At 47.1% G+C, this 21,132-nt stretch overlaps 1 protein-coding gene across 1 annotated transcript in view; it reads right to left on the bottom strand.

Annotated features, from left to right (window-relative positions):
- The window catches only part of LOC138566218 (dnaJ homolog subfamily C member 3-like), a 406,060-nt gene that overhangs the window by 283,459 nt on the left and 101,469 nt on the right, over nucleotides 1-21,132 (bottom strand). The window contains exon 3 of the mRNA XM_069643277.1: nucleotides 13,828-13,952. Coding sequence (XP_069499378.1) covers nucleotides 13,828-13,952 — 125 coding nt within the window. The remainder of the gene's footprint in view (nucleotides 1-13,827; nucleotides 13,953-21,132) is intronic.

The following is a 21,132-nucleotide window of genomic DNA, read 5'->3' as shown; positions in this document are numbered from 1 at the left end:
AATACACATACATACAATCACGCGTCTGGTCTGGTAATTATGTTATGAATCTGCTTGCTCTTTTTACAGTTAGCTTGCTTTACAAAATAATGCTCATTCTGCTTTAGCTCAGTTCAACATTAAAAATGATGCTTTCATTTGAATTTCACTCTACTTGTGTTACTTCTAAGGGCTAGGCATCCGGTTTTGACAAGCAAGCCATTACAGAGTGTTCTGGGGGTCACAATCACTTAGTGAACTCACCAGTTCTGGCGTGCGCGTCCGTTCGCCTCACTGCCTCAAGGTCCTTTGTTGCTGCATCCCCTCACGGCCTGAAATCCTCTGCTTCCTGTCTTCTTGCGACTCACGCCAGTCACTAGAGGAGCTCTCCTTGCTCCCAAGGCACACTGGTACTCGTCTAACACCAGAGCCCAACTGACATTGGGAAGAGCTTTCAAATGTTGTGCTCTGCTGCTCATCCTCTGCAGATTTGGTCCTCAGGGGGGAAAGCCGTCAACTCTTCCCGCTGCATTACTTCTGCATTCACGATCTGGAATAGCAAAGACCCTCTTAGGACCGACATCCACTCGATGAACCACAATGGTACCAGCATCTCTACCTCCACGTGGAGGTAATACAATGACTGCACATTCTACTACTGCTCTCTCTTATGGCCTGCACCGGAGTGGACCTTTTATGCCTCTCAGCCTCCCTCAGGTGTGGGTCATTACCACTAATAGGCTGTACTTTGCAGTCTTGTGCCTCTGTAGCACTCTTCTTGGTCCCAGTACTTGGGAAATGTGGGACTTTGAGTTCTGATGGACAGGTCTGTCAGGATTTGGTCTTGTAGCTTCCAGTATTGCTGAGAGGGCTCAGGCAAGCCCTGCATGCTTAGGCACATCATGACCAGGGAATGGTCCGACAAAGCTCTGTGTCCCATTTGGATGTTTTCCACGCAGTGTATGAGTGCGTTGGTCAGTAGCATTAGGTCAATCCTCGAGTGCCCAAAGTGGGCGTGCGAGCGAATAGAAAGTGTAATCCTTCATTCCCATGTTCGATAGGGAAAGTGAAACCATTGACATGTGGAGACTAAGAAATTCAGCCATGGCGAGTGCTTTGCTGAAGTATTCCTTTGTTGGAGGGAGCGTTTTGTCCAGATTCGGGTCCGGTGTTAGGTTGAAATCACCTCCAATTACTAGGTGGCCCTCGGCGAAGGCTGTGATGGTAGGCGGAGGAAGAGACATCGCGCGGTGTTCGGGCAGTAGATCTCTGGGTTTCTTGACTGCGATTTGTGTTAGCGGCAGGTCTCGGCTTAGTAGTAAGGCTACCCCTCTTTTCTTCTGTTCTGCAGAGGGGAAGTAACATCTTGTATAGCGTTGGAAGGAGATGTACTTTTCGTCTGCCACAAGGTGGTGAGTTTCCTGCAAGCAGACGATGTCCACTGCCAGCTGGGAGAGCCTATGTTCCACAGATTTCCTCTTACGTGGGGCGTTTAGACCTTGTACGTTCCAGGTGGTAACCGAGAGTTCATTGTCCGGCGGGCCATTTGTATTCTGGTTAGCTGTTGTGTTCGGTATGCCCCTCGTGGTTTGTAGTTCGGTTGTCTCCCCTTCCACATTTGAAAGGATTCCTACTGCTGCAATTGTTTTGCCTCGAGTGTCGTCTTCCCTCAAGATATACTTCTTGCTAGATGCCTCCCCGCTTCTCTGTGTTGTCCCCCTCGCCTCCCTCCCCTCCCCCAAACAATGAATGAAAAAGAAAAGGTATTCCGGTCCAGCCTTCTACCAACGGGGCAACCGTCTGGGCCAATGCCGCCAATTCAGTGAGAGGCCATAGGACCTCTTGTTGTATCGGTGAATTTGCTGCTATGTTGACTTGTGTTTCACTGGTTTCTTTGGCGACCAGTGTTGATGCAAGTGGCTGAACCCTCTGCAATTCCAGAGGCGACATTTAGTGACGGGACGATTGTCTCTATTATGAGGTCCTTTGGGATTGCTTGGATACCAGGGGACTCCAATGTGGATGGTTCTAGGTAAACCAGGCCAACAGGTGTGACCTGCGTTAAGAATGTGGCTTCAAAGGGGGGAGGATTTATCAGTTATTTTGCTTTTTGCCCCTAGAAGGGGGCCACGCACTCTGCGACGACCCTCGACCCGGGACCAGGAACGCAGGGGTTCCCGCTCCGCTATCTCTGTATTGGGGTTTGACTTATCGGAGTCCCCCTCTTCTGCCTCACGATTCATGAAGGTTTCGGCTTCTTCTGCGGAGGGGATATGCTGAGGTTTTCCCTCCCATGTGAAGGCGAGGACTGTTGGGAAATTCCATTGCTAAATGACTTTCCTCTCTTGGAGCCATTTCGGTCATGGGCCCGAGAGCCTTTCTTTTTGCTAGTGTGGAGTCTGCCAAGTCCTGGAACAGGGAGATTGTTGCATCTCGAAAGTGGAAGCGGTCTGTAGTTCTGGCTTACCGCATTATCTCTTCTTTGAGCCTGTAGAAAGGAATTCTCACTAGCATGTCCGCTGTTGCGGTGGAACTTTGTCTGGGTCTTGTCCCGTGCACTCGATCAAGTTCTAGTGGGGGGTCATTTGGGAGAGTTATGATAAAGCGGAACAGGTCATTTACGTAGGCTGCGAGTTCTCTGTCAGAGATCGACATTAGGATTCCCCGCAGGCGGATGTTGTTGCGCCTGGATCGGTTTTCTGAGTCTTCTTGTTTGGCTTCTAACACCTCACATCTAGATTCAAGTGTGCTGATTCTGTCTGCCCCCTCTCCGATCTCGAAGTTCTGTTCGTACAGTGTGGTCTCGATTTCGTCCGTTCGCGATTCAATTTCCCCCAATCGCTTGTCAAGCGTTGTGATCTTCCTCTTCAGTTCCTTTTTGAAATTTCTTGGTAGGAGCCGATAGGAGTTCTTGTAAGTCTGATTTTGTGACAGATTGAGTCGCCATGTCTGAGGAGCTCTCAGGCGGATTACTTGCTGTCCCGCTATCGTTGCGCTCGCTTCTTTTTGCTCTTTCCCCCCCATAGGTGTGGTTAATAATGCTGCAATGTCCGTTTGCTTGGTTGATTTGAGGGTCTTGGCCATAATGTCACAGGCTACTCTCTCTGTTTTGGGAGGGAGTTATCGTGCAATTGGTACCCTCCCTACTGCTTGCGTAATGCAGGATTTAGCGCTGAACAGGGATGGAGGCCCCGTGGACCCCACAGGTTACTGGGCCATCGCCGTTCAGTGGGTTCTTAGTTCAATTAGCACTAGTAGTCCAGTATTTGCCAGAGGCAGAGTTATGGAGTATGGATTGTCCTTTGAGGTGGAGCCTAGCTTCCCTGCGTTCAAGGATGTGGAGTCTGGATCGCCTGATAGTCAGTATGGGGAAGGGGGCAAGGATTGTATCCCCCTGAGGCGACACAGGCACTCCCAACTTGTGAAGTTTTAGTTGTGGGCTCCGATGGCAAACAGCCAGGCTTGGTGGTACACGGAAGCACCGCTGTTGTGTGTAGTTTTGTGGCCCCCTTGCATTGCTCGACGTTCACTGCAGGGCCGGGCTGCTGGGAATGTCACGTGAGGGGCTAGGTTTAGATTGTAGCCCTGGGCAACCAGAGCGTGTGGTTTTTTTGGTTCCTTTGAGTGTTCAGGGCTGTCATCAAGCATGACCTAGGGACCCCGGTCAGCTGGAGGTGCAGGGCCTGCGTACTACTGGGCACGAGAGGTGCAGCAGGTGCCGCCTTACCTTACATTGGGCCCCGACCGGTCAATTGAGTTGGCCGCAGCTAGGGGGGAATCCGGAGCACTCTGGATGGGGGACCGGGAACTTGACCAGGAGCAGAAGCAGCTGCTCTCAGGCAGGGCACACCCAGTGGGATTGGCCCCACGCTGCAGGCTAGATTGCGGCCCTGTGCAGTTCTTCTCCGGATATGCTGCTGGGTGACAAATGCAGGCTTGTCGCCCGGCCGCCGATGTGGATGCCTACTCGGCCCCGGGGGGTGATTTCTCTGGGGTGGGTTGCCACACGTCTGGGGGCTGGTTCCGCTGCCGGCTGGTAAAAGGGCTGCTGAGGGAGAGCCGTGCCAGTTGGAACACTCCTGGATGCCACGATTGGCTTGATCCAGCCCATGGGTATGATGCCCGCTTTGGTGCTCTACCGGTCCTGGGCAGCAGTTCACATTCTCAGGAAGAGTGCTTCAATGACTGGGCACGGAACCCCACAGACTTGCTGTTCTGTTGCTTGGCTGAGTTGTAAAGGCAGGCGCGGTGGGGGCCTCGGGTGTTGCTTCAGTGGAGCCGGAGGGTCGCTCCCCCCACGGTGGACCTGGTGCCCGCCCTGCTGAGCATTAGTGTCTGCCGGTCCACAGGGCTTCTCGTTTTGCGGGATGAAGCCCCACTCAGCCTGGTCCAGCGTTTAGCCTTTGCTTGTCTGGCCGCTGCCGTCGGGCTGCAGGAGCGGGAAGAAGAGATCCTGCGGGTTATGGGCAGAGGATCGGTTGCTTGCTGAGGCTCCTTCGCGTTGGAGGACGGAGTCTCAGTCTGACTCAGAGGAGGGGTGGTGATGAGAGGGACTTCACTTCGTTTCCCTGGAGGGTTGGCACTGTGGCTACCACATTGCGGGATGATGAATTCTGTGGCTTGGTGGGTTGCCGTTGTGTGGAGGGCCTCCGCTGTTCCCGCTGCTGCCGTCTGCATGGAAAGGCGGGAAGAGAAGGTAATGCGCGGGCGAGCGGAGAGCACTGCTCACTAGGGCCCCATCGTGCAGGCTTGCAGGGATGGTGATCCGCTTCAGGAAGGGGTGGACACACGAGGTCCGCAAACTGCGTTGTGCCCCCTATTGGCTCCGCTTGGGCAGCCCTCACCAACGGCGACTTCAGGCCGGGGTGGAGTCCGCCATTTTGTTGCCCGCTCTTATGCAGATTTCCCTTCAGCTTCGGTTCGGACAAATATGCTGTTCCAGGTGCCGTAGGAGGACCGGGAGCAGATCAAAACATGCCGCTTCACTTAAGCTTCACCTCACGTCTCGTGCGAATGTTGAAACTCTGTATTCACCGGGGCATTGCGGTTGGCAGCGTGGCGCCAGCCAGGAGCTCTCCAGAGCCGCTCCGGCCGCCATGTCTCCAAGCCACGCCGATAGGGTGTGCTTTAAAAGATTAAATGTTTGAATTTGTTTCTCTTCCAACTCCGTTAAAGTCTTCTCAATTCGTTTTGCATCATGCCATCTGCCGGAGGATACGCTCTTTGACGATCGTGAGAACTGGGTCCCAACTCAGGCTGTGGAGGAGTTCAGGGATGGTGAGCGACTTGGGTAGTGCGTTGCTGATGATATAGTTGACATATTGATCTGCTTTGCGAGATTGTGATTCCTCTTTCACATGGAGGGAATACCTTGATAAGAAGTCTGCTGGGTTGCTCTCATTCCCAGGGCAGCGCAATATTTTGAAAGAATATTCCTGGAGACGAAGTCCCCATCTGGCAATGTGGGGAGGCATTTCTGCAGTCAACATTCAGTATATGGTTGTGAGGGCTTGATGATCTGTGATGGTGAAGTTTTGTTCATATAGTGTAAAGAACTCATATTTACAACAGTAAAGATAGACACAAGTAGTGCTCCAGATAAGATTTTGAGATGGAGTATTTTACTATTTTTAAACTTTGACAGTAAATGTAATTTTAAGAGTAAAAATGACTTTTCTCCTTCGCAAGAGAGTAAAATGTATGCGACATCCAGCTGACGTGTGAAAAAGACTGTATGGAAATCATTACTGTGCGGCATCTTTCTGCATTGCGACAGAATACACCTTTCATTATTTCTGGCCATTTGATCTCCTGTATATATTTTAAATGTTGTAATCACAAAAACCTAGCCAATTATATAGTAAAGAATGCATGAATTTGTATTGTGTGTCTTGAGATTCGATAGCAGAATTGTCTTTTGATGTTTAATGAAAGTCCTAATTTCCTCAAGCTATTACTACCTCATGGTATGCCAATGTTATGATACAACAGTGCAGAGAGGCAAGGACTCCATGCTAAATTCTAGATCTAATCTAGTGGGCAAATGGTTATTTATATAGCTCTTTTGGCAAAGCGCTGTACATAGAACATATTTATCACAATTACCACCAAACCAAAGTCGGTACTCCTTTATCGACCTCGAAAGGATGAAAGGCCGAGTTGTACTTGCCAGGATTCGAACCCGCAACCCACAGATCACACAGGGACTGCAGCAACGAGTGCTCAACTGGCTGAGCCATCTTATGAGTGAGGTATAATGATCACAGTATCTAGATATATGACGAACCATTTATGAAGCGCTACATAAAGTTAAATACCTATCTGGATTATCACAGGGACAGGTTTTGCTGAGTTTCTATTTCAATTACCAATGTAACTTTAATTTGTTTGTTTTTGTACAGCGCTTGCACTTCCAGGAGAGTCAGGTTTTGGATGTTTTATTTCTAGTCTTGACGATTTGAGAGGCTAGAACACCTGTGATCAGTGTAATGACAATTACTCAACCTTGAGCAAAGACTCTGCTGCCACTGACCATTTATAGTAATGTACCCCATTTACTGCAAGGTTGAAGGGATGTAAACTAGACTGTGCATAGTCATTTACACACTGTTTTTATAATTAGACTGTAAATTAAATTGGAAGTGTAAAAATGATTTGCCTCTGCATGATTATGCACACAGCACCGGAACTCTGAAAAATACCATTGTGCAATACTGGTTTGCGTTCACTTTTTAAAAAAAGCATAACTTGTTAAAAAACAAATAATAATAATAATAATAAAAATAATAATAATTCTCTATTGCAACTTAGGTTTCCATCTTATTAATTATACAATCCTAAAATTCTAGGAAAACATACAGTGTTTCTGAAGCTGAATGGAAAGAAAACATTCCTTTTATCAGTGTGCAGATTTTTTTTGAAAGGTTTAAGAGAAATACATTCCGTTTCAGAGGTGGCTTGCAATTACGTCCATGTAGATAAAAATCACAAGAAGCCTTCTGGTTTCTGTCAAGTAACCTGACCTTTGCACTCCCCTCTGCTCTAAACCTGGGTGTAAATGTACCCAGGAAAAAAATAAAGCTGGCGTATTTACAAGATTTCATGCGTAAAAAGGCCTAGTACTCGCCTTATCTGGAGCCCTGGACACAAGTGATCACAGTTCAAGGGTATTTTTTCAACGCTATGCAGGAAAAACACCTAATCTAAACCTAAATCTAAGACTGGAGAAAGTAGCGACCATCAAATGAAAATAAGGCATTCTTTGTGGCATTGTGTCGAATAAAAAGGGCCTATACAAAGAAACCTATTGCCAAACCTTACAACTAATACAAAAAAGGGTGCAGGATAGTTTTCAAGAAAAGAAAGAAGTGTTCTCAAATAATAGGTCAGGATGCGGTAGCTCGGGTCTCCCTTTCCCATGTTGTCGAGCACAGCGTTAACGTGGTATCTTAGAGCACAGCACAGTTCTCGAGCTTTCTCCAGCACGACGATAGTTCCGCTCCAGATATCAGATTGTCCAATGACTTACAAGTCTTTCTCCTAAAAAAGTATCTTGCCCTCGAGGGCCTGATCGTTCCACAAACAAACACAGTTCTGTTCTACAAATGCTTTGGGTGACTGCTTCACCCCTGGGTTCCTCTCTTCTGGGCACTGACCCTTCACAAATGGTACTCCACCAATCAAATAACAATTCCTTCTCTTTTGTCTCTTGGTTTCTCCCTCGGTCGGGCTCAGACCCCAAATGACCAGCGGGACAGTGTACTTCTCCTGTCTTACAATGTCTCTTTAACAGTTCACTGTGAACCTCCCTCTCTCGGATTCACTTGCTCAGAGTGATAATGGCTCACCAGTGGGTCCCCCTCTTCTGGGCACTGACCCTTCAGAACACTTAGAATGATGGCTTCACCCCCTGGATCTCCCTAGGCCGGGCCCGGATCCCAAATGACAACTGGCGCTTTCCTTCCCCTTGTCTTGCAACAATTCTTGCTGCACAAATCTTAATGGCTTTTAAACAGTTCCAGTCGGGTTCACTCTTGGCGACACACCGTTTCTCTGGACTTTAGACTTGCCTCCTTATTGTCAGCCTCCCTCGTCCGGGTTCACTTTACTTTGCTTTTCTTAATTTGTGGGATTCACTTCCCTTACTTGCTTTACAGTTCTTAGGTCAAAGGCTTTCGACTATACGGGAATTTTGCCTGACCTCCTGTATAACCACTTTGACCCATCTTGACTGCTCTCCTACGGCCTTCTGGTAACTGTAGTTCAGACGGGGATTGTCCAGAGTCTCTAGTTAGCACCCGCGTAGTGCTGGTACCCTCTGCAGCTGGTCTCCCCTTAACACTTTTTATAGTTCTTTGAGCTCCGTTCAAACTTGCCACTTTGCGACTCTCAGTCCCCACAGCCCGGTTCTTATCGGATTACTCTTCGACTCACAGGCTGTGATGAACCGCTTGGCTTTTCTTTTTACTGGAGTCAAGGCTGGTACCACGGTCGCGGGAGCTTCCCTCGCTCCTGCTCATCGGCGTAGGCTTGCACCACGTACCGCTGACATCTGCTGCAAGACACTTGAGCCATGGTTCGCGTTTTTATGCTCTCTCTCTCTCTCTCTCTTGAAGGGTCCGCGGACCTGGGATGAAAAGGGCAAGATCGCTTCTCTCCTTGCCACCATCTCGATTCCCGCTGCCTTTCTCCTCCTCTTGAACTGCCGTGTCCGGTTAGCTGTCCCGTAGTGCTGTCTGCCTTGCTCATACTGTGCTCTTTGGTTCCAACTTTTATTCCTGTGGGGAAAGGAAAGGGCTGTCGGATGTGTGTGATTCAGGTTAACTGCCTGACCTTGCCCGACGCTGGGGTTGGGACACGTCAGATAAACAGCTTTAGGGTTATTTCTTTGATTTTTCAAGTTGGGGGGAAAAAGAAAAAGGGGAGAGGTAGAGTTTCCAAGTGTTCTACAGGGTAGGATGGTGTTGTCGGAAGGGTGAGATTGGTGGGGTTTATGAAACAAGTAGGAGGTTTGTAGAAACTGAAATTGTGTGTCACTTTCGACTAGGAGTTCAGAAAGTGACAGAGGGACGGGATTATTAGGGTTTATGAGGGAAGCAGGAAAGCTGGGATTGTAAAATAAACAAGGGGGTTTGTGGGAACTGTAGTATTTTACCTGAGCAGGTTGGGAGTGCGGGAAAGAATGATCAAGAGGGATGGGAAGAAGAATGATTGGGAGTATTCGTATAAAAAGGATGACAGGGGTTCTGGGAGAGACTATTTCTGAATGTGACAGGGTTTGAGATCCTAGGGGATTGGTTCTGCACGGAGAGGTTATTGGGTTTTGGTAGGAGAGATTCAATGGGAGGAGGCACAGTGGATGTATTGTAGTCTACAAAAGGCCTTATGAATTTTGTCCTCATCTCCTGCTTCCTCAGCACAGTACCATGTCTGACCTGGGGCATTCCCGTGAGCATAACCCCGGGTTCCCTTACCCCGGTGATCCTCCCTCGTTCGTTCACCTTTACGTTGGGATAGAAGAGAGTCTGCTCTTCCGTGGCCACCTGAACAAGGGTTTCCCAGGATCTACTTGGGGGAACATCCTCAGGTTTCTCACAATAGGAATAGGTGGTAGGGCTCACAGGCACACACTACTGCTAGGCTCTTTTTTCGGCTGCGAGTATGCACATTCTGCTGACGACAAGCTGTGACAGGTATAAGCTACAATGGGGCATGATGCTGATGAGAGCCATGCTTGAATTGCGCAAGAATTGCTCCTAGTCCAACTGGACTCGCACCTACGGTCAGTTCTGTTTCAAGGGTTGGTTCGTAGTATGCCATGCATGAGGCCAGTGCAATCAGTTGTTTAATTTCCTGGAAAGCGTCCTCGCAGTCATTTCACCACACAAAGGGCCTCATCACGGGTTTGGCTGTAACCCTTAAATGCGGCGGTAATGCTATTACCGTCGCATTTAAGGGTCCGCCTGATCATGGCCTTGGTGGAAATCCGAGGCAAAATTGGCAATTTTTGGCGCTACCGCCGGCGGTAATAGCGCAAATTTTCCCAATTGGGCCCAATGGGGAATGAGGAATTCCCAAATGGGCCCAATGGGGAATGGGCATTAACCGTTCCGCCAAACCCGTGATCCGGCGCTAATAGCGCTAGGGGGTTTGGCGGTAGGGCTAATAGCGCTGGCAGTAATACTGGCAGCGTTACCGCCTAACTCTTGATGAGGCCCAAAGTCTTGTCCTTTTCCTGTGTGTTGTCTTTGTGGCGTGCTGACGAATGCAAAATCTTGTATATAACGAGTACAGTAGCTGGCCATCCCTAGGAGTGAACAGACAGCCGAAGTTGATTGTGGTGTGGGCGCATCCACAAGTGCTTGGACTTTTTCAGGATCAGGTTGGAGGTCTTCTTGCGAGAAGATGTGCCCAAAGAATGTAAGTGTTGTTTCGTCGAGTTTGCATTTATCAACTTTTATGGTTAAGTTTGCTTCTTGCAGTGCCATGTACACACGACGCAGTGCATCGTCATCGGAATTCTTGAGTGGCACCAAACACTAGGATGTCATCACTATAATTGAGACATTGCGGGATGTGCTCGATTAATGGTGTACCTCGTTCTGGAAAATTTCTGCAGCAGAAGAAACCCCAAAGCTAAGTCATTTGTAACAAAATAATCCCACGTGGGTGGCAAACGTGGTTAACAACGAGAGTCCGGATGCAATTCAAGTTGGTGGTAGCCTTTGTTGAGATCTAATTTCGAGAAATATTTCGCTCCATGCAGCAGGGGCATCTCAATGGCCGTGTTGGGTGCCTCAAGTCCACGCAGATGCTTTTCCAGTTTTCCTTCTTCGGGACTGAAACAATGAAGGATACCCATGGCGTGTGCCAAGTTGCATGCTCTATGATGTCTTGATCGAGGAGTGCTTGTATCTCGTCCTCTACTTGCTTCTGGATGTTCAGGGGTATTACTCTATAGTGTTGTGCGATGTGTTTGATGTCCCGATTGATGTGGAGCTTAACTTGTTTTCCTTAGAGTTGGCCCAGTCCTTTGAACAAGGTTGGGAACATATTTTTCATCATGTCTTTTGGGCTTGCCGTGTAAGCCGTCATGATTTGGTACATTATATGTACTAGGCCCATCTGTATTGCAGACTTGAAACTAAGGATTCTGCCACCTGGTACCTCTCCTTCAATTAGGTATATCAGTATATTTGCTGTTTTGTCCTTGTTTGTACAGGTGGCCTTGAACATGCCTTTTCACATCAAGGGTGTGTTTGCTACATACAGATAAATATCAATGTTGGCCGGTTGTGGCGCTCCCTTACATTTGAGGCCCTGGTATGTTGCTTCGTTGACTACATTCACGGTTGCTCATGTATCGATCAGAAAATCTCAGGGGCTACCATTGAGCTGTAATAATAATGTCGGGCTGTAGTCTGTTGCGGTCTTGTTTCCTATTGCATAGCTTCGCTTGCGGTCACCGCTGCAAGACTATGAGTCCGAGGCATTGAAGCGCCTTGGTGAGACTTCTATGTATCGCACCTTGTATCTTTAAGACCTTTTTTTGTGTCTTTGGACGAGCTTCTTCTTCGAGATTCCTCCTTCCGGTCCCTAGGTTGTTGGGATCTGCGTGGAGATTCCCTACTTCTGCTTGGAGACCATTGACCCTGCTGGTAGGGGATCTCGGCTGACTGGAACGGGGGCGGCTTGCTCGCTATAGTTTGTAGATCTCTGAAAATATCTGACATTTTTGCAGACTGACTGAAAATGGTTTTCACCTCCGCACTTGTCACAAGTTTGGCCAACTGTTAGGCATGGGCCAACATGAGGGAAATTGTATCGCACCTGTAGCACTTCTTTTGATCTTTGCACCTTCCCATTCTGACGCACGGACCTGGCATAGGGGCGCAGTGTATGGCGTCTGCGTGATTTTAATATTTCCTAATGATTCAGTCTGCATTGAGAGTGTCCGTCCTTCGAGAGATCTGGTCCTCTGCAGTAATTTTGTTTCGGAATTTTGCTGCATCGCAACCAGCAATTGTTTGCGATTTGAAAGCTTCTTCAGTCGAGTAACATTCAAAATCACAATATTTCACTGTCTCATGACAAAATTGTCTAGCGTTTCTCCCCTCTCTTGCGTGGACGTATGAAAGAAGTGGCAATCAGTCTACGTTACGTAGTGGCACAAAGTAGTTGTTTATGGAGTTGGTGATGCCTATGTGGTGGTGGTGCTTTCTGACATGTCAAAAACAATGTTGCGCACTACTTGGCCTAGCGAGTGCATTAATATTCCTCTGAGGTGGCGCTCTTCCCTCACCCCAGTTGCATCAACATATATCTGAGGTTCTTGGAGCCATCGGTTCCACCGTGGCGCTAGGTTAGTAGTGTCTGGTGTCAAAAGACAGGACCGTCTTTAGTTGTAGGGATTCATTGCCCCGTTCTGCCCTGTCCCATTGGCGTGGGGACAGGGGGTGGAAAGAATGGTATGGAGGAGCTGCTAATAGCCTTATCCTCTGTCCTGGTGATGTCACACTGAATATGAGTCTGTTCTTGTAGTGGGGACTCTTGTTCTCACGCTGTGCTTGCTCAATGTAGGCAGTGTGAGGCACCCGGTGCACGTGGTGAAGCATGCGTTTATTTAATTGTAGCAGGCAGGTATCACTGTCCTTGGCTGTGTGTATATTACTGCTGTGCTCGCACGTGGAAGTGATTCCTGGTGCAGTGACAGCGCCGTAAATTATAAGAATTCCATACCGGTGTCGGGTGCAGGCCACTCACTTCTCCAATGGCATGCATGCCGATTGTTCCTCTGGAGCGCCAGCAGGGCCGGCATGGCAGGAAGTTCAGTTGGAGGAGGTGTGCACCGTAGTGAGGCTGATCACGGCACGCATACGTCTATGACTGCACGCGTAGCTTCTAAATGCTCATCGCCAGTGTTGTATTGTATGCGAGATAGATGCAAGATAAAGACCTTCAATAAAATACACGGAGATGTAGGCAGCGTATGTCTGTTCTCTTTTATTTCTATACAGCCACTGCTGAACATTTGGGCGGTAGCTCCGCCTACCCCTGCCAGCGTCCAAACTCACCATGAACAGATGACTGGGTCTTCCCTAGGCATACATTAAACATAAAGATGGGATGCTACACTGCCCCCCCCACAGGAAAAGAGGCCCTCTGTCCCCGAGGCCTACTGGGCAAAGTCCTTTTTGTCCCAGTGGGCCAGTGCAGCCAGGCCTGGCTTTGACCTTCCATGTGCTCCCTCCATCCTAGCCCAGGCTTTTCTATTTCCCAGTGGTGTAACAAAACTAACGATCAGTACCCTCTACTGTTTAAGCAATCCTTATCTGGTGCCAAGGGCCAAAAAGGACTTTCTAAAGGAATCCCTAATGTCGTACGCCACAATATGATGAATGATGTTGAAGACGTTGGAGTCTCTGAGCCAGTCTCTCCCTTGCCCCTCGCAGGCACTCTCTCGCTTCTCCCTCGCAGGCAGTTTCTCCCCCACGGTGAGTCCCCCTCCCCCTCTCCCTCACAGTGAGTCATACCCTCCTATCCATCTCACAGTGACAGTCACAGATGGTTTCTGAACAAATTATCAAAAAAAGTGTTATTTATTCTTCTTTATGGTAGAAACCAGTTGCTTATGACATGGATATACGGTGCAGCAAAGGGCAAGTGTAAACATTCCACCTCTCAGACACACTAAACAAACAGAAGCGCCCTTTTTAAACAAACAGTATTGATATTCAACAGGTTGGCTTTAACCCTCGGAGGTGGGGCTTCTTAGGTATGTTAAAGCATGCATGCAATGATGGCATTGAACCAGGTTTTGACGGATGATAAAACATGCAAAGCACTTACAGCTAGGAAATCTGGTTTCAACTCAATGGCCTTGGACAGGTCGGGCAGCGCCGCCTTGAACTTTCCCATGGCGAGATAGACGGCAGCCCGCTTGTAATACGTCAGGTAGTTATTTGGGTCTCCCTCTGCAAAGGAAGGATAAAGATATATAGGAGTGGAATCAGACTACCATCATTTTAAATAGCAACCATGTATTAGCTAAGTGGTTAAAGACAACTGCAGATTTTGTACAATCCTCTCTCCTACTTTCAAATCCAAACGAATAAGCCCAGATTCCACCCAACTTACAATAATGTAATAAGAAATGCTTCACATAAAGGGATTTCCAATAAGCAAACGTTACAACTATTCATTAAGAAATTAGAACAAAGGCAAAAGCGCATTAAGCGCTAGAGTAAAGACAGGAGACGTACAAAGTCCATGAAGGAAATGCCAAACACAAGGAGAGTGCCGAACAAAGGCAAGCGAGAGAAGGCCAAGGATAGTGGTCCAGAGGCAAAAGGAAAGGACAGGTGTGCCCAGGAGGCAAGAGCGTGAGGGGGTGGTGTTAGGGAGAATTTTCATTTCTGTGCTAATTCCCTTCAACCTTAGAGACCACCAGCTCTTTTTCTAGACTTAGGACTTTTGAATTTTAACCCTGGAGTAAGCGAGTCCTTTTTCTCACTCTCTCATGTGTTTTACCTGATTTTGGAGGCTGACAAACTCCATATGCATCTACTTTTTGTATGGATACACAGCACCTTCAGTGCAGTGTCACACACGTTTTAAATACGTTTTCTTATGCAAACTACAGTTCACAAGAATAGTAAAGTGAAATTGACTTATTACCATTTATCTTTGTAGGTTCAGCACACCCCATTGTATGTGGAATGCTTGGTGGTTACCTAGTAGCCCCTTATCCTACATTCGCATGTAACATTTTTATGTTATCCTCACTACTTTAAATGGCTGGTGGCAGTGGATTAATTTTCCTACCATTGTGCTGTTCTACCGCAGGCTGAACCCTCAGCTGCAGTACAGCACCTATGGGTGACCATTTTGTCAAAATGGCTCTGGTCTTCCTTTTTCACCATTTTCTGTTTGTGAGGTCTTTGTTTTTTTTTGCGTCGAAACAGATTTGAGCCCTTGTTTGTCTTGCCTTTGGCGGACTTCAGCCCTGAAGCCAGCCTCTGGCTCCCGTGTGTCTGGGAGGATAGGATGTGAGGGAGGGTCCTGAAACTCCCCTGTCCTTTGTCTCTAGGAATGCCTTAATGCCACCAGTCCCGATTGGCTGGCTGTCCTTTTAGGACAGCCACCCTGCTGTATGATTGACAGCCTAGGCTGTGCATGAATGGGAGAAACCTGCTTAAAAGGCAAGGGTTTTGGGACTAGAGGCAGAGTCGACCACAGGGAGAAACACCCGGCGAAGAAACCATGAGCAAAGCTTACTGCATCTTCCTGGACCTTTGAATTGCCCGGGTAAGCCCTGCTGCTGTGCTGAAATTCCATTTTAAATTCGACCGAGAGGCTTCGGAAGGGACAACTTCTCCCCTTGTGCTAGTGGGGCCGCCTAACCTCGAGACAAACTCCACTGGACCATCTTCCCGACTGGATGTACTTCTTCATTGCTGCAAGAACGGTGTGCCAGGGGTCGAGTAATCCGTAGTCGAGTGAAACATCTGAAATCCGGCTAGAAGCTCCATGAGTCTCCTAAGGACCCTCCAGAAGCAGGACGACTAGAGCTAGAGTTGCCTCACCAGAGTGTAGGACCCTAGGAGTAAAGGAAGCCCAACCAGTATCCGAGATCTGTGATGGTGCTGTTTGCTAAGCGCTGAAACCACAAAGTGCTGCAGAACTGAAAAGAGCCGGTAGCTGACCGCCCAAGTACCGCTGCAGGAGCCCTCCAGACGTCCTCTCTCGTGTCCCCAATACTGAGGCTCAGGAACACGGAGTCTGCACCACTGAGGCATGACAGAATCCAGCTGGACCACTCTTCTGCAAACCAGAGGTACTGTCTAGACTTGGAGTACTTAGCTTGTTTTCTTTGAGCGGTGCTTTTCTCAGTCGGGAATTGCAGTGGTTTACTTTTAGAGTTGATTCCACCTCTGTTTCCACAGGCTTCACTGCTTGTGACTCTACAAGTGATTTTCTAACAAACTCTCTAACTTTGTGCAATACTTTGATTCTAAGACGTGCCTCAGCTCCCTGTAGACTCTTGTAGCCCATTGACTGATACTGTTTGTCCCTCATAGGTGGTAACATTCTTTATACATTTACTGCTGGGAAAGGTTTGTTTAGATTTTATTGGAAGATGTAAGTGTCCTCACTCATACTGAGAACCTATTTAACCTTTTCCTTCCTTAAACCTTTCCATTTTGCAACCTCAGAATATGCTGCCATTACTGTCCTTGTGACTGAAATCCCCTCAGGGTGTAGGAATTGTGTAAGAGGCATATCCAAAAGGTTATCCACTAACTTGTTCTGATTCTGAAAAGTAATTTTAAAATTATATTTACATTGTTAAATGAATTGCCTTTTTAAAGAACGCTTATTTAAAAATTAATTAAATAACTATTTATAACTGAAACCTTGAGTGTAAGTGTTACTTGGTTACTTATATTTACGAATTTCATTGGTACAGCTCAATAGCTCACATTTACCCCCTCTTGAGGCCTGGCTGATTAGTCACACTACCTACTTGTGTAGTACAGACCTATACCATAATGTGGGTTACCTAATACCAAGCAGATAAGCGTTGTGTAGTCTCACACAGTGACTGTACCAATTCTTACCTAACATGTGGGGGTGATTGGTCCAGAGGCAATAGATTATGAAGGTGGCCAAGAAGCAAGACAAAGCAAGGGGTAGAGATGCAAATATTTTAGAGAGCGTGTAAAATATTTGCTCTCCCCTCATTCTCCTGCATCTCTTACTTCAGGTTTCTGACCAGAGAGACTTCTACTGTAGTCCTCATCACTGCCAGCACCTTTCACATACGGTTCTTGTCCCTCGTCCTGTAAAAGCCCTGAATTTACTGGTGTGTTCCACCGTTTCCGAGCTTAACGCTCAGTCACTGGCATATTTGGCCGACATTTGCACAAATGCTGCCCGTCATCCATCCTTCTCTGCCTGACTAGCTCTCAAACCTGCGCCATACGGCCGTGTCGGGGGATGAGGAGGGAGTGGGTTGATGGAGGTCCTCTGGTGTTTCCTGGGTTTGTTTTTTTTGGCCACAGCTATAACTGGTACTTAAGTAGCTTTAACTTTAGCCTAAAAAATAGTTTGCAGATCAATTTTGTTCATGTGGAAATATTTTCTACAGACTTTGGAACTCTTGCAAAGGCACTAAAAGAGGTACTTACCTGACTTATTATATTTCATGAGGCCAATGCGGTCCCTGGATTTTCGAACCAAAGTCTCGTTATGGTATTTACCTGTGAATTATTAGAGAATGTACTATGATAAATCACTGACCTAATGAGGAGTCTTAGGATACTGCATCTAAGCTTGGTTATTTTCCTTCTAGACATTTCTAGCAGGGCATTGAGGCTAGTTAGGTCTCCTATACGCATGTATATCTCGACGCTTGGTGACCCTTTGCGCATTGTTTAAACAGGTCATACATTTAGTTTAGGAGTGGGAAGGGTCTACTCTAATTCCCTTTAAAATACATGTATATATTTTCTACAAAGACATGGCTCCAAAACGCTGCGACTCTATCCACAACAAAAACTCCTGGAACTCTAATCACCAGAGTCACTTTAAAAAGCCACCACAATAACGTGTGTCGCCTACAAACAGCTTTTTTTAAAATCACAGACAGCAGACAAATACAAATGATGTCCTGCACCCATTTGTTTTTTGGCCATCTGCCCACGTCCTTCAAATCAGAACTAGGCCACACATCTATGCTTTTCTCATGTCTTAATGTACAAAAGCAAGGGAATTAAATTGTTAATAGCAAACTCCATTATAGGGATAATCCCAGCTTCTAGGCTCCTGTTGTAAATAATTTTACAAGCGCATCACTGAGCAAATGATTAACGTGTTCAATATTCTATAACTCCCAAGGGATTTAAACTCCACAATTAAAAGACACACACTTTTAAATCACAAGAAAATCTCTTTCAAACGGGATTCCAAAGTATAATTAACAACAGAAATCCAATTTGTGTGCATTCGTCAATATTTTATAACCAACACCAAGGAAAACGGGCCCTAATGGGGTATTTTCAAAACATTTCTTACGGAAATCTACTACCATAATAAGGCCCAAAAGTGGGTGCTATCCTGAGCTTTTTTATGTTTTCGATTCGGAACTATGCTGGATTCCGCTCTCAGAAGGCGAGCTCTGCTCAACAGGCCTCACTCACATTGCAATAGTAAAAACGTACAGTGCACACGTCCACTTTTTCTTGCCATCGTCTACTGACACACATGCAGATGTGATGTGATTTGGAAACGTAAAAGAGAGTAACACGTATTCCTAAAACGGCCTTCTGGAATCCCATTAATTAAAAGAGCTGGAGGCTGCCATCAACAGTAGACACCCATGATTCAAAGTTTATTTTGTAAATGTAGTTATTGAATTTCAATCAGAAATGACTTACAAGAACACATTTACAGATGGCGGAGGCATTCACCAGAAGGCCGACTGTACAATAGCACAAAACTCAGAACAAGTGTTGAGCCAGTTTTGGGGGGTGTTAACAAAATGGGACATAGACCAGGGACAACATACAACAAAGATAAATACAAATGTAAGAAATAGGAGCCTTACAAAGATAAAAATACCCAAGGAGGAAGTGGGAGGGTTTCAAACTATAGAGGAGCACTGTTCAAATATACATAGTGTTACATCATTACACAGAAAGGAGGGAGTGGTCGGGTCTAGTAGGAAGGATGGGAGAGAGAGGGCTCCCTCTTTTGCAAGTAAGTGATGTGTAAGCCAAGCTTTGAACGCATCCACAGGCGGGCAGACTGATGTGATGGGCAGTAGGTTGCAATGGAGCAGGGCAAGTAAGGAGAAAGACGTATTCTTTAATAGGTTTTCTCTGTGAAAACCTATTAAAGAATACAATGTCTTTCATCTGCAAGGCAGCAAACACATGTGTAGATTGAGGTGGTCTAGCATGTGCCTTTTAGCACGTCACAGTGCATCATAGACCGAGTTTGAAAGACCAGCCAGAGACGCTGGCTCTTTGTAACCTTTTTTCACTCGATAAGCTGCGTGTTTTTCCTGTGTGACTACGATATTGGGCAACTCACAGTTGGCAATCCCAAAACAGTCCCTTGTGCAAGTGGATCTAGGTCACCTGGCCTACGCCCCACCCTCCTGCTTAGGCCTGCCCCTTCCTTTCCCTTCTTAACAGTTTACTGGGCGTCTCTCACCAGGCATCTGAGTGAAGGGTAGTCGAAGAAAAGGGCAACACCTGTACTCTGCTCGTACTACACCAGGTACATATCACCATCTGTCTCCACTTACCACAACCCATTCCCATCCTCTCCAGGGATCGCACAGCCAAATGCCCAAAGCAGCGCCGGACAGCAAACCTGGCAAAACTCATCAACATCTCCCGCACATCCCTACAACATGCACCTTCTAATCACGTCTGCCCGGTGTGTCAGGTCAGAAGGAGGAGACAGACCAGTTTGTCATTTCAAGATTCTTTATTCAAATTATGAAGGAAAAATGCCTAGTCTATGGGTTTCCCTACCAGACCAAACTAAGGTGCTTGTCGTCTGTTGTGAAGCCCAACAGAAAATAGTCTGTCCTCTGTCCAACTCCAAGCTACTCTGTCCCTACCACTAATAGAAAACAATAAAAGACCAGGAGAACGACTCCCTTCTCCTGGATAAGCTTCTTCAGCTTCAGTATGCAATCTTGAGATATTGCTTGGCTATCTCGTGAAGTAATTGGTTTAGTTCTTGTCGGGAACGTTTGCCAGTCCTGGTTTCCCTGCTTGTTCCCTTAGCAGACCTTTCCTCCTCAGCCTGGCCAGCTTGGGAAATCCTGGAAAAAGATCTCTTCAGCGTCTCTAAAAGTCCTTCTCTTCCTGCTTCTACTAGGGGAACCGATTCCCTCTGTGTGGTTATTATTCTTGCCGTTACAGTTCTTCACCACTTTGTGCATACGACAGTTGACATATTCCCTCTCTTCTGATTCACGGTCTTCCTCCTTGCTATTCTTATTGTAGACCATATAGCAATTCCCTTGTCCAGTTCTTACCTCACTGAGAGGAGTAGGATGGGTTTCACAATGGATTCTCTCTTCGGGCCACTTACTGGAATAAGTAGGCCGATTCCCGTAGTGTTTGTCACTCTTCTTAACTGCAGGCTACTCACTGTGACTAACAGGCGGATGGTATTCGTTATTGTTGTGTTCTTTCCCGGGTGTCCCGCTGTCTGAGTTACCCTGCTTTTTGAGGGTTGGCATCACCGGGCCTGTTCACAGGAGCAAAATTTTGTGCATTGTCAGGATAGCTTTGTTTCTCGTTCCATCTGCTTCAGATTGTTTTCCGTGGCATCCAGGCTGCAACAGTCCCAGCGCTGTTGTTGGACTGATCAGTCCACCCTGCAGGGTCACACCACCTCACTTGCCTGCTTCTCGTTGGGGTTTTCTTCCCCTCTACTCTTCAGCCTCCGACTTCCATGATGCCTCTGGCCGACAACACCTTCTGGCTTCCTCCCTACCGAGGGTCTAATGCTCTCCTTCTCCAGTCACAACTTGACTGGTTTGAAGCTCCTGGGCTTCGCTTCCCTCTCTCTCAAATAGAAGTCCTTCTTCCGTTTCTATTATAGGTTGCTGGTTCCTCCCCAGCAGAGGATCATAGCCCATCCTCTCAGTTTGTTGAGCACTCTTCATTCTAGCTTCAATCTTCTTCGTCACAGTACTATTGGCTCCAGACCAGGGAGTAATCATTATTACTCTTCCATCATTCTTCTTCTCCATGGTGTTTACAATATATTGTGCAAGGGGAATCTTGTATTACAGTATCATACGGTGGTATGATCTTTAATATTATTCATCTAGAGGTCACTGATGATCCATGGTTTACACCCACCTCCCCCTACATCTTTGCTATCCTCCTGCCCCACGGCTATAATATCCAACATGCTGACTGCACAGGAAAAACGAGGTGGGGTGGCAGTCATCCAGAAGTTCAAATGTCCCTGCATAGTAATCTCAACCCCTCCCACACACAGCTCCTTCGAATCCCCGTCATGCAGGTTCTCCATTGCAAACAATGACTTTACATTCACCTTGTCTCCAGGCCATCTCATGGGAGAGGTAACTTCATTGATGTCCTTTCTAGCTTTCTCTCT

Source organism: Ambystoma mexicanum, chromosome 1p, assembly GCF_040938575.1.
Source record: "Ambystoma mexicanum isolate Mex_15411 chromosome 1p, UKY_AmexF1_1, whole genome shotgun sequence".
NCBI lineage: Eukaryota > Metazoa > Chordata > Amphibia > Caudata > Ambystomatidae > Ambystoma > Ambystoma mexicanum.
Note: the sequence above shows the minus strand (reverse complement) of the source record. Positions and strands in the feature narration are given on the sequence as shown.